A 13,736-nucleotide genomic window follows, 5' to 3' on the forward strand; every position below is an offset into this window, starting at 1 on the left:
GATAAATAAAACAAATTAATCAGATAAGTAGTTATAATAATACTAGAAAAAAATAATACAAATCTCACTTTATTTTCACTAATATGATCAAATTTAATATTTTTTTTAATTATTTCCTGTGCGAAACAGAATGCTGCTTATGAAATTGAAGTTCATTGAATTTTATCAATTAATAATATGAAGCTTTCAATAAAACATGATGTATTATACTCTGCATAAAAGTTTTGAAAAAAAAATGGAACCGAAAATGAGGTTAAATATTTATACCTAGTAAGCAGCAAAAGAAGATTATAGATGAATAAATGAAGACATTCTTGAAAATAAGAGCGGATTAAAAAGAAAATTAGTTCTTGCAATTTAAATTGCAATTCTTTGTATTGAAATTGAATTGAAAAAATTATTCTGTCTCTTAAGATGATGTGGATACAATAATAAACAATTGGAAATTTTTATCCGTTCTTGTAATCAAGTTAAAGTTTTAATTTAAAGCAATGAAGAATAGTCAATAGTCGCGGTTTAATGATTGATAAGCATTGGTTGGAAAATTGAATTCAATCTAAGATTTAGTACATACTTATAGGATGTTCATTTATTAAAATATTACATCGCTATAACTTGCTAATTCCTTGAAAACGGCCTTCAAATTTTTGGCATAGTTTATACACTAGTAAGTTCTTGCTTCGTTCGATGTTTGAATGGTGTAGTTATATGGCATTTAAGTAGTAATTGGTAGATAAGGGTTTTACAAGGATACATTAAAAAAAAAACTGTTTTAAAATTAGATAATTTACTTAGTTTTAACTTATATTTTACTCGTTTTTTTACGGTAAAATAAATGTTCAATTGCTTCCCTATAGGCACAAAATATTGTATATCTTTTCGATGCCCACCAACATCGTATAGATATCGTAACATTGTGTACTAGAAGGATTAATACTTGAATTGCAATTTTAATTTTGAATAGTAAAATTGTTTAACTTTTGTTTTGATAATTAATTTAAATTACTATTATTACCTTAAAATTGTTAAAAAGATAACATTTTAAGATTTCTAATGTGGCAAATTATTTATCCTAAATTTACAAAATTTTGTTTCTCTCGAAAATCAAAGAGTAGCTGTTAATTTATTAAATGCACAAGCAAATATTCCCATATTTAATATTCGAAATGAAATTTTATAAAGCAAGTGTTAAGATATTTAATGCGTAGGCAGATGTTGCAAAATTTTAATGATTATTGGAGGCTAGGAAAGCGCACTTTTTATTACATACACAATAATTTATTATATATGTACACACCAAAACACATCATGAACAAGAATCCAAACACAAAAAGCAAGATCAGTATTTTCAGAACAAAAGTTTAAGTAAAAGTTTAAGCGATAGAACACACATCATTTAATTCATTCAATATAGATTCAAATATTCAGCAGGTCAAATATCTGCTTTTATCTTTATCAGATAGAAGATGAAATTGTACTAGTAATGAGTAACATAGTAAAATATTTTGCAGTTATTAATTTATAGATAATAAATAATTTTAAAACATTTTTTAAAAACACATCTATATTTATTATGATTTTTATGTTTCAAAATTAAATTATAATTCAGGTATTAGGATAATACAAATTTACTTCTTCCTAAAAAATGAGTTGTACATAAATTAAATTTTCTTTGTTTGCAAAAATTTTAAGAATGAATAAAAAAAAAGCATTCAGAAGCTATGCTAAAAACTTGAAGCATGATTTTTCAAAAATTAATCGGTATTTCGCTATATATTTTAATGAAATTCTATACATTGAAAGCTATACATTGCATTTTGGAATCTCACAAAAAAAAATAATACAATACTTAGTTGGCATTCTTGATTTATCAATAAAATTAGTTTTGAATGCAAATTAATATTTTGAAAGAGAATCAGAAGAAAACTAGTGATTGAGATTGGAAAAGGTCCATTGAGCGAATTTGGCTGCGGTTCTGTCATTTTACTTAGAAATGGAAATTTGCTTTTGACTTAATGGCAACAAAAAGACCGCCTTCTTCAATTTAGTTTCGAATTTCGCCTTGAACATGATTGGAAAAATTTTTAATAGTATTTAGGGAATTCCATATTTTTTCAATTTGTGTATGTTAAAAAAAAATTGTTGCCTTTTTCATTCTACTTAGTTAGCTATTGATGCTTTTTTCCCTTTCACAGTAAAATGAGCGATGATATTAATGATAGTGCGAAAGCTAGATATAGCTCATCGGAAATTTTTACCGGAAAACTTTGTATTCAATCTCAGGTATGTTAAATTCAACCTTTTATTTTACCATCGATAATTTTATAAATGTCATTGGCTCAATTCTATAATATTTAATTTCCCACTTCATCTTCCGAAATGAAAGTTTAATAATATTCATGCAGAATGTTCGAAACACCAATTTTTCTTCTTCTAAAGATGAACATAAAATTATGCATCAAAACTGATAGTTATATCTGCTTTTTTTGATTTTATAATTATTCCCATAAAATTTCTGAAAGAAGAATGAGTAAGGCTCTCATTTTAATTCATCATTTTTTTTTTTAACGAAGAGTTTGTTAGGAGGAGTATAAAAGTATTAGAAAAAATCATAAATGAACAAAACAAACGAACAACAACAACAAAAAAAGGGTCTTGCCTGTTTTGCCAAATTTTATTTTTGAGTTTTTTTATATTTGAAATCAAATTTCTGTATCAGAAATTCAGCATTGACTATTTTTCACCATATTAAAACGATTTGGTAAAATGATATCACATATAATTTTACCAAAAGTTAAAGGGACAAAGTGGTTGCTTAAAATTTAAAATCTACAAAAGATTTTTAAATATATTTAAAAATTTGTTATTTTGTGGATTTTTCGAAAATAGCCCTCATATAGCTGAAAGAAATAGAGAGTGAGAGAGAATAATGATAGATTTTTTAGAATACTGATCATTATCACTGCAAAAATCAGGTTTTGTTAGATAATGGAAAAGATTTATTCTGAATACATAATATTTTTTATTAAACATGTTAACAATTTCTATTAAACATAACTTTATATTTAAATCGTGGTTTAAATTTATACTATTCAGTTCATTTGATTCAATGATCGCTCCCTTTTTTATACCATTCAGTTCATTTAATACAATGACCTCTTTCCCAATAGAAAATATGCCATGATAGGTTTCTGAAATGACAATAATTCTGACCATTTTTTTTTTGTAATCCAGTATCTAGGGGAGTATCCATATAGTGAGGTAATTTATTCAAACTAAACTATTTTGGGGTGGGATAAAAAAAAAATTGAATAAACTTCTTTCACATTCATGCTTTTAGAAGACAGTATAGCCTTAGTAGATTACCCATTAATGCTTGCTCTTAATTGCAACTTAAATGCTTGAACAAATTTGTGGTAGCATTTCTTACTATAATTATGATTTCTTTTTACTAGTTAATCCTTTGATTCATGTGTATTAAAGAGAATCATTGGTACTTTTCCTTTAGAGAGGCTCAAAACAAGCATATGTCAAATTTAAGCAATAACTTTCATGAGTAATAGCATTTAATAAAATGTGAATGTCCTTAATTCAAGTGGCAATGATTAGCTCTATGCTAACGGAAAAGTAATAGATACTTTATTATTTCATTGGAGAAAACACTAAGTCAATCAATAGTTTTATAAAGATCTTATTTGAAATTTTGAGGAACCAATAAATCTCTACAATTTTAAAAAGTAGTCCTTAATTATGTTCATTTTTAATCAGTATGTTTATCTATTAAAAGCCTTTGTACAGTTCTATACAGTTTTTTCATAATACATGCATTTTGTGAAAAATTTGATTAAGAAATATTACTTTAAAATGTTGTGAAATGCATGAATAATAAACTTATTCTGTAGAATCTAATAGCATATAGGTTGAGTTTTTGAAAAATTTTTCATTTCATTAATTCTACCAAATGCTTATTAATGCTAGCATATTTTCTTTTTGTATATTTTAGTATTAAAAAAATATGAAAATAAATATTAAGCAAATTCTTGTTATGATTCTAACAAACTTTTATTCACGTATAATTTTTAAAAATAGGAAATACCGTTTGCTCACTTTATCCATCACTGCAGTTTAGAAAATATTTTAAGAGTAATGATTGAAGAATGGAATTTACAAATTCCAAATATTATGGTCATTTTAGTATCGGATAATGCATCCTTGAGTGGCTGGATTGACTTTAAAGAGCAGAAGCGATTTGTTAAAGGTTTGATTAAGGTGAATATATTTCAATTTAAAATTTTGAGTTCCAATATACATAAATTCTACTTGGGTCATGTATTTTTTTTTTAAATTTAAACATATGCTGCTAACATTTACTCTTTATTCTTAATAATAATAATAATAAAAAAATGCTTAATTCTTTATTCAAAATAAATTATCGTATTTTTAAAATACATTTTTATTAATTTTTCTTTTTTCTTTATATATTTGGTGAAGATTTTGAAGTCGATTTTAAACTAACTTTCCAAAAAGCTTGAAGCTTTGAATCTTTAAACATAGCTCAGAACTGGATAACAATACAATATTAACTTACCACTTTGTGCCTCTGCTTGTTTGTCTGCTCAGTAAAAATTTTGCTATTAATTAAAAACTTTTATTACTGACATATTATCATGCCAAGTCTTTTACTCATTGGGAAATTAATTAAAAATCAATTGTAAAATTTTGCACATAAAAGACTAAAAAGCAGAAAATAATTATTTAAATAAAATTTTTATCAAGGATTGCTTTTTAGGATTAAAATATATTCTTGAATATAACTTTTAATTTATTTGGTTTTGGTGTATACTTAATAAAATAATTGAAAGTAACTCACCTTTGCAATATTTTAGTACAAGGTATCCTTTTAATAGAAATTCTTTTATTACTTTAAAAATTGTAGATATTTTAGCAGTTTATAATAGTCAAAGCTACAAAATTTATTTTAAATAGCAGTCAAGAATAAATTTCTTTTTGGTACATAGTTCTTATTTATGTGACTTACTTTCTTTATATTTGAATTTCAGGCATCTAATGCTACATCAATGTGGATTCTTACAAGTGGTCTAAACATTGGCTTAGCTAAACTTGTTGGGGATGCTTTTCAACTTGATTATAAGAAGCGTTATGCTCAGTTTTGCTACAGTCAATCAATCGAAAGTGAAAAAATAAAGAATACTCCTCTCATTGGTGTTTGTAGAGACACAATTCTTACATATTATGAGAAATTTAGAAACCCGGTATGGATTTGAAAGATATCATTTGGTTTGCTTGTTATTTTTCCTATTGTTTGATAAAAATTCATAGTCACACATATTTTTTTATATACAAGTCAGGGATATTTGTTAGTTTTTGTGGTAATTGAAACAAAATTGATTTTAAAAAATTATAATGTAATATCTTAGAGATGTTGTTAAGCGTCATTTATCATAAAAGTATAATTATTCTAATTTTTGCTTTTTCACATTGATTGGAATTAGAAAAAGATTTAGAATTCATTTATTCTATTTATGCTGAGGTTAATTTAAATCTAAAATCCAGTAAAATTCTTTTAAATTATATTTAAAATATCAAAATCAAGCTAATTATGAAATTAAACTTCAATCCTATTTTTAGAGTTTTAGCATGCTTTAACTGAAGTTTTTACTGAAATTCATACTATTAGTGAACCTTAAGATTAACTACATGCAATTGGAAAATAGAACATTCTCAAAGGAGAGATGAATACATCATGGGCAATTAATCACTGGCAGGCAGCTGATACACAAGTACTAATTGTTGCTCAGAATGTGACAATTCTGAAGCAAGCATTTTCTTCATATATCTTTTTTGTCAATTATGTAACCTTTTCCATCTAATCTTACAGTATTAACTTTTTTTTTGCAATGTTGATATAAATCTATTACCTATTTTTAATATATATTTACTTGGGTATTATCTGGGTATAATTTCCAGTTTTGATTTATGTAATGGCAAATATAATCTTATATCTATCATATATTTTTGCTCTTTATTTTTATTATTGTAAATTATGCACATTTTTAATCTCTTAGATCAATTATATGTTAGTCCTTTCATCAACTTTAGACCTTGAAGGAATAATTTCTGAGCAAATTTTTGCTGGAAGATAACTACTCTAAATTCCTTTGAGGTTTTGAAACCTTTTTCATTTCAACATGTATTAAAGGGGGAAACAAGTTATATCTAGCATCCTAGATATAGGATAGTAGTTCCAAAGTTCTCATTAGTGAAAAAATAATATATTTAAACATTTTTTCTCATAGATGAATTAAAGAGTTTTTAAAATATTAGAAAAGGCTTAATTGGAAATTCTAGGCATTGCATCAGAACTGACTCAAAGGAAAAAGATACTTCAAAATGATATTATTTCCATATTTAGTTTATAAATAGTATGCATGCAGATTTCGTAAGTAACACAACAACAGAATATGATCAGTTTAGCTCCCAAAGTGAAATGAAACTGTTTATAAATATGAGGCCAACCATTAATTAATTATTTTGTTTACTTGATTACTAAAATAAGCAAAAAAAAAAAAGTTTTTATCTATAAGCAAAAACTTTTTGATAACTTAAATTACAGATTGTAGTGTGGTTTACAGGCCTTTAGTATACTTACCTGTAAAGTTCAATACAATTAATTTCATATTTCCCATTCATATTTTGATTGAATCTATTTGAATATTTTGATTTCAATACATATATCCTTTCGTGTATTCAATATAACAAAAATTATTTATTAAGTGACTTATTCTTTGATGGTAACTGGTCACTTCTTATGTTTTAAGGAAAAAAACCTTTTACTGCAAAATCTTGGAAATAAACCAGATGAACATAGGTTTGATTTGAATGTTTTCCATACTAATTTTTTGCTTGTTCGAGACAAAACTGCCCATAAAAGTGGAGTCAACCGATTTCTTTTAAAGCTCGAAGATGCATTTCGAGGTTTTCATTCTGGCACTTCAGGTAAGTCTTTTGTTCTGTTTTTTCCTTGGAAGAAAATTCCATTTGCTGCCATTTTTTCGTTCAAGTTGTCAGTCAAATTTGAAATTTTGAGCTATTATGAGATTATAACTTCTGTAACTGATTTTAAAAGTCATTGAACAAATTTTTATATTTCAGAAGAGAATAAAGAAATAAATGATTAAAATAAATAAAATAAAAAAAATCAAATAATTTTATACACCCCTGATGTTTTGTAAACATATCAATTTACTTTCTTTCAAGAAAATTCACATATTCTGAATTTTAGTTCAATTTCATGTTCTTGAATTTGATTCAACTTATTTAGAGTTCTGGTGTTTGTTGGAATCTATTGTGCTTATGCTGATATAGTTTCTAAGTTTGGAGGCAGTATGTGAAGTCGATTCTTATCTTTTAATACTGAATACCAGCTTCTTTGTTTCTAAATATCACTAATGTAGCTTTAAAGGTGCTAATTAAATCAGTCCATAAATCCATTGCTTATAGGATTTCCACCCTACTGCTTGTCATTTAAAAACCTTCTTTCTTCCTTTGTTTTTTAATAATTCGTTCATTATTAATTTTGTATTATGTGTCTTTGTTTCATTTTTGTGTGTTATTATTTTATTGTTATAATACTAATCTAGAAATAATCTGTAAAATTTGAAGATTTGAACCTTTTGATGTTTGTGGAAGAATTCATATTTTTACTCTTGCATCATAATATATCACTAAATTAAAAGCTTCCAATATATTAAATGAATATTTAATAAAATATTATATTTAATAATGTTGAAATAACCAATGTTATACAATACTTCAAAAATTCTGAAATAGTAAATTGGTTGAAATTTATTAATGTGTTCAGAATATTCACCAAAATATGTCTTGTTGGTATCAAATATACAAAGAAAAATAAAGAATAAATAAAACAATAATTTTATTCTATTAAATCACTTCTATTTATTAAAGAGATTTTGTGTTATATCTATGCAATCATATTTTAGTTAAAATGCTTTTTGAATGTACAGTAGACTCCCGATTATCCGCACCTGCCGCACTAAGTTTTTTTTTTTTTTTTTTTTTTTTTGCTTCCAAGCAAAGAGAAAATGCTTCCAAAGAAAGAAGCAAACACAAATGACTGATTTCTTGAAAATGGTGTAGTTTTACAGTTATGATTTTGTAATTACATAATACATTACAGTATTAAAATAGTACATATGTATTAATTTTTCTGTGTATCCTTGACGCCTCTCGTAAGTACAAAGCACTTTTCTGTTTTCATTAACAAAATGCATTTTATGTTAGTTTTGTGTGATATACTAAAATATTAAGCGTTAGTTAAACATTTCCTGCTGTTTATTTTATGTTTTATTGTACATAAAACGATTTTTCAAAGTTGTAATGACTGTTTTCTCTTTTGCTATACCCGTTTTTAGCTTTTTTCGGATTATCCGCGATTATTGTTGTCCGCGCCACCCAATTCGATGGATAATCGGGAGTGTACTGTATTAATTTGTGGTGTCTACTGTATTAATTTTTAAAAAATCTAGAATTTACCTGTTAAAGTTTTCTGATATTATTTGCAATATACAAGGTTTATTGATCATGGTTTTTGATTTCTCAACTACATTTAATTAAATAATATGTAAACTTATACACATTATTTAAAACTGAAACACATATATGCAATTTTATATCTCAGAAAAAATTAAAACATTTTAAAATTACCATACCTATTATTACATGTAGTTATGCCCTTTTTAGCATAACGTGTAACTTTGGATGCCTGCCTGTTTTCAGTAATTTATTATTGGTAAATTTAAATTTCTTTTTTGTTTAATCCCAAATGAAATTTTATAATATTTTAGCATAAGTGAACATTGCCCATTGCTGGACAAATTTTATGAAAATTTGTGATTTTTCATCTTTTTCTTATCAATTAACTTTCTTCATCTGCGTGCTTTCTACACCTTCATAATCTACATGTTCATTCTACTTACTCATCTTTTTTTCTTTTTTTTTCAATACTTTTGTGCTTTGTCTTTATTAAAAGTAAGTTTGATAGAAGAATGGTATGTTTCCTCCCAAATCTGCTCCTCTCTTCACTGCTCCTCTCTTTATATATATATATATATATATATATATATATATATATATATATATATATATATATATATATATATATATATATATATATATATATAATGTGCATTTTTCAAGCTTTTAATGCTATATTTAAGTCTACACTTTCAAAAGTGCTGCTGTTTTGATATTACTAATTAACAATTTACTAATTATGAGATGTTTTACTGCATATAAATTGTAATATTTGCATCACAATTTTTTTTTAAATAAAAAAGCAATAAATTGTCCTTCTTTTTCCCTCCCGTTTTGACACTTGAAGAAATTTAATTGGGAATCATAACATTTCAAAATGAACTAAAAAAAAACATTAAAATTGTGACTAATAGATTTTTGAACTTCTCAATAAATTTATAAATTTAAACAGAAATCTGCCTTTTTATTTCTGTTATAGAAGGTGTTACCTGCTATCTGTCTATGATGAATTAATCCCCTTTAAAAAAATGTTAAAGTGATAAATTATGTAATAAAGAAAGTAATTTTTGATTCGCAGTTTTTTCACAATTTGCATTTCAAGGTTAACATTAAAAAATTACATTTTTATAGATTGTCAAAATTACATTGATACTTTTTCATTATGCTTTTTTTATGGTAACAACTTTGAAGACAACTCTATGAACAATTTTTAGTTCAATTAAAAATATATATTCATAGATCAAGTTAGTTTTTAAAATTAATGGTGGCAATGTGCACAAATGTGTTTAAAATTAATTGTAGAAATGTATAACATGTTATTAGCATATTTATGCTAGTGATAGATTTGATATTGCTTGAGATGAAAATATTCTGCTTTTATTAATAATATTAACAATTTAATTGATTTACTCTATTTAACCACATATATTATCAAATGGAAGTCTGAGTTTTTAGTGTGATGTCATATAACTTTGGATTCTGTTGTATACAAGATTGTTATAGGAAATAAAAAAAATCTCCTGTGATAATGAAACTTCATAATATCTTGTAGATAAACATTAATGCTGACATGATAAACATTGTTTTTCAAATGAAATGTAATAAAAACCTGCTTCCTTCTATGTAATTTTCTTGGTCTGTATGTTGCTTTCATTCTCATCCTTAACCTTCTATTTCTACAGTAAATGTTCAATTTTTTCATCATCATCGAAAAAGTGTGCGATAGAAACAAAATTATCTATATAAATCAAACTTCATTTCCTCTTTACGAACTCACTGTATATTTTTTAAACTCATGTGCCAAAATTTTGGATTTAAATTTATTCTTTTGACAATGCTATTATACATACATTTCCAATTAAGTAGTTGCAAGTGTATTTTATATTATTTTACTGAATCTTGATTTCATAAATATCTGCCATAATTTTTATCAAAACTGATATAAATTCTGTTTTAATTTGGAAGTAACTGAAGTAAATGAACTTTTTCTACAAACAATGTCATTAAATAATTTGTAATTTTGTGAAAGAAAATCATAGAAGAGCAAAATACTGTATGTAGTAATTTCCTGTTATTGGAAGCCATTTCATAGACAAAATGTAATTTCATTGCTTTTTTTTCTTCCTTAATTATCATCATTTCTAGACTATCATTAACTATCATCATCATTATTATGATCCATTGTAATAATGTATATTAAACTTGTTTTTAAATGAGAAGCAAAACTAAGCATTTTTTTCCCTCTTCAATATATAGATGATGTGTCTACTTTTTTGCCATCTTCTCCTGTACCAGTGATAGCAGTTCTTGTTCAAGGAAATTTAAACTCTGTACATTATATATTAGCACATTTGAAGCGCAAACTACCCATTCTTGTCATTAGGGGTAGTGGGGGTTTGGCTGATATTTTGGCTTATGCATATTATGAAGTACAGAGAAGGTAATCTCATTCCTCTAATTGTCTAACATTTATGTTATAATTAAGAAATGTTAGAGAATGAAATTAAATATCTTAATAATATATAATATTTTCCTTTTTTTCCCCCTTTTACAATCTATATAAAAAAAATGTAAAACATGCTTCCATGTTTCTCTTTCTCTTGAGTTTTTGATTTAATATAGTTTTGACTTTCAGCCTTCCCCTGATATCCTTCTCAATAATTGTTATGCTTTTAAAAGCATACATCAATTTGCTATTCCATTTATAATTTTTGACTGATAAAATATTTATGCAGATATGATTTTTCTTTGTATGCAAGCTATTTCACTTTAAAAGATTGGTTAAAGAAAAATTTACTTGTAGGCATAAAAAACAGAAACTCTTTATGTGCTGTGACCTTGAATGTAAGAAAAAGAAACAGAAATATAACAATCTAGCAACTCCAGAATGAAAATCTCACTCTTGTAATTTTTAAAGGCAATTGTTCATTAACTTTTCCACGCATACATATTTTTCAGTACTACATCTGATTACTATGCATTCATAGGTAAAATAAGAACGAAAACATTATCAAGATTACTTCGTTTATAAAATATCAAAATAATGCCTGATTATATTCTTTGCAAAAATGTTTTGAGTGAAAAACACTGTTATGAACTGTTATTTTTTTTTTTTTGAACAATACATAAGGAGTATTCAAAAAGAAATGAGCCGGAGGTCAAGAAACAGAAACCATTATTTGTATGTTAGAAATATTGGCCCTGGCTGTTGAGACATTGTCCCACTGCAACACAAGGCTGTGAATGACTGTCTCATAAAATTCCTGGAGCTGTGTTATGAACCAGTCCCAAATGCATTTCTTTACATAGTCATCCGAGGTGAATCATTTGCCCCTCAGAGTCATTTTTAAGGGGCCAAAAATGGTATAATTGTAGGGAGAGAAGTATGCACTGGTGACTAAGAACCTCCCACTTAATTTCTGCACGAATTCTGTGATTTTATTGGTCATTTGAGGTCTTGCATTATTGTGGAGCAGAATGATCCCATGGGTGAGCTGGCCTGGTCATTTCGATTTCATCGTTTGGTGAAGGGTGTTCAATGTTTATGAGTAAGACTGGGCTTTCACTGTTGTCCCATCCTGCAGGAGGGTCCATTATAAAAGTGCTGTTTTGTTCAAAGAAGAACACCAGCATAACCTTTCCTACACTTGTATGGATGGCTTTGGATTTTTTGGTGGTGGTGATCCTGGTTGCTTCCATTGGAGATCTGTTGTTTGATTCTTGTTCAAAGGGATAACATCAAGATCCATCTCTAGCCACCACTTGTGTCAGGAACTCATTTCCTTCTCTGGTATAATGCTATAGATGATCAAGATAGTTGGCCATTTGACATGCTTCCGTTTCTAGTTAAAGATTGTGGGGCACCCATTGGACACACACTTTGTGCCAGTTCTGTCTTTCCATTATGATGATATGAACACTTCTGATGCTTAATATGACTTCGGTGGCTACATCTTTTACCATAATTTGACAGTACTGGGTTATGAGTTCCATCAACCTTTGGTAATATTGTTAGATAATAACCTGTTTTCGGTAATATTTTTTGAAGTTCCAGACTCTGCATCATTGGCTAGAGACAATCACTCTCCCCTGAAGATCGTGTGCTATGCCTTAACTATTTCAAGAGACATGCTTTGCTCACCATACACTTGTGGCATTCTTCAATAAATGTCCTTTTTGAATCCTTCGATGAATGTCCTCCATTTCATTTTATTTCACTGCTTACAAAGTGAATGACTGCGTTGGACAATTGAAGTGTGTTTCTTCTAACTTTGAAATCATGTGGCATGCACCCACGGCCCTCTAATGGTGGGCTGTCAACTTCCGCACACTTGTTGGCACATACGCAATTGTTACACTTTGTTACACAGACAATGATTTTACAATTCTGTCACTGGTTTGCACATTCCAGACTCTGACTTGTTTCTTTTTTAACTCTCTTTATAGTATAATGTAATTGGCAACTTTTGAAGTATTTAGCTATTTATACAATCTTGGTTAAAATTTTGAATCTTAACATTTTTTGGATTTTGCAAACACATTTGTAAAGTGATAAGCAGTTAAATGTTTATGTCTATATAATATATATGTTAATAAAAACTTAATATTGCAATTCTTTTTCAAAATAATAAAGTAATATTAAAGAAATGTTTATATATTTATAAATTTATAAATACTCAAATAAATGAAATACATAATTAGGATTTTATGTATTATAATTATTGTAAAACAATTTTATAATAATTGTGGCTAACTGAATTTTATGTTTTTTCATACAAAATAAAGTTATCAATTCCTTGATTGTTTTTGCTGTTGCTTGGATGTTGATACTAAGTATTAAATATGATTCTTGAGCTTTATTGAAATGCAGGTTAAATAACGTTTCCTTATTTTTTTTAAGGTAAATAAGGGAAAAGAATGTTGATATAAAAAATAGATAATGCTTTTATTTTAAGAAAATTGATACTTACAATGCAGTACATTAATTTTGTTTGTGAGGTCTTTTTAAATGTATTTGAATTACAGGCATCATCTAAACTTTCTATTTCATGTTACATCAATATGTGTTTTTAAGAAAGTAAATAATTACTACATTGTATTCACTTCAAGAACCTTTTTTTCACTTATAAGGCTGATTCTTTGGCATCCATTCAATTAAGGCA

The 13,736-nt window shown here is 26.7% G+C and overlaps 1 protein-coding gene across 3 annotated transcripts in view; it reads left to right on the plus strand.

The window, feature by feature from the left end:
* The first annotated feature begins 2,048 nt into the window (after positions 1–2,048).
* The window catches only part of LOC129975766 (transient receptor potential cation channel subfamily M member 7-like), a 56,737-nt gene continuing 45,049 nt past the window's right edge, over positions 2,049–13,736 (plus strand). For 2 of the 3 annotated variants that reach the window (XM_056088970.1, XM_056088972.1), the window contains exons 1-5: positions 2,049–2,283; positions 4,090–4,269; positions 5,061–5,273; positions 6,840–7,017; positions 10,831–11,014. In XM_056088970.1, coding sequence (XP_055944945.1) covers positions 2,200–2,283; positions 4,090–4,269; positions 5,061–5,273; positions 6,840–7,017; positions 10,831–11,014 — 839 coding nt within the window. In that variant the 5' untranslated portion in view covers positions 2,049–2,199. The remainder of the gene's footprint in view (positions 2,284–4,089; positions 4,270–5,060; positions 5,274–6,839; positions 7,018–10,830; positions 11,015–13,736) is intronic. The other variant, XM_056088971.1, reaches the window with a different exon arrangement.

The sequence above is a fragment of the Argiope bruennichi genome, chromosome 7 (assembly GCF_947563725.1).
Source record: "Argiope bruennichi chromosome 7, qqArgBrue1.1, whole genome shotgun sequence".
NCBI lineage: Eukaryota > Metazoa > Arthropoda > Arachnida > Araneae > Araneidae > Argiope > Argiope bruennichi.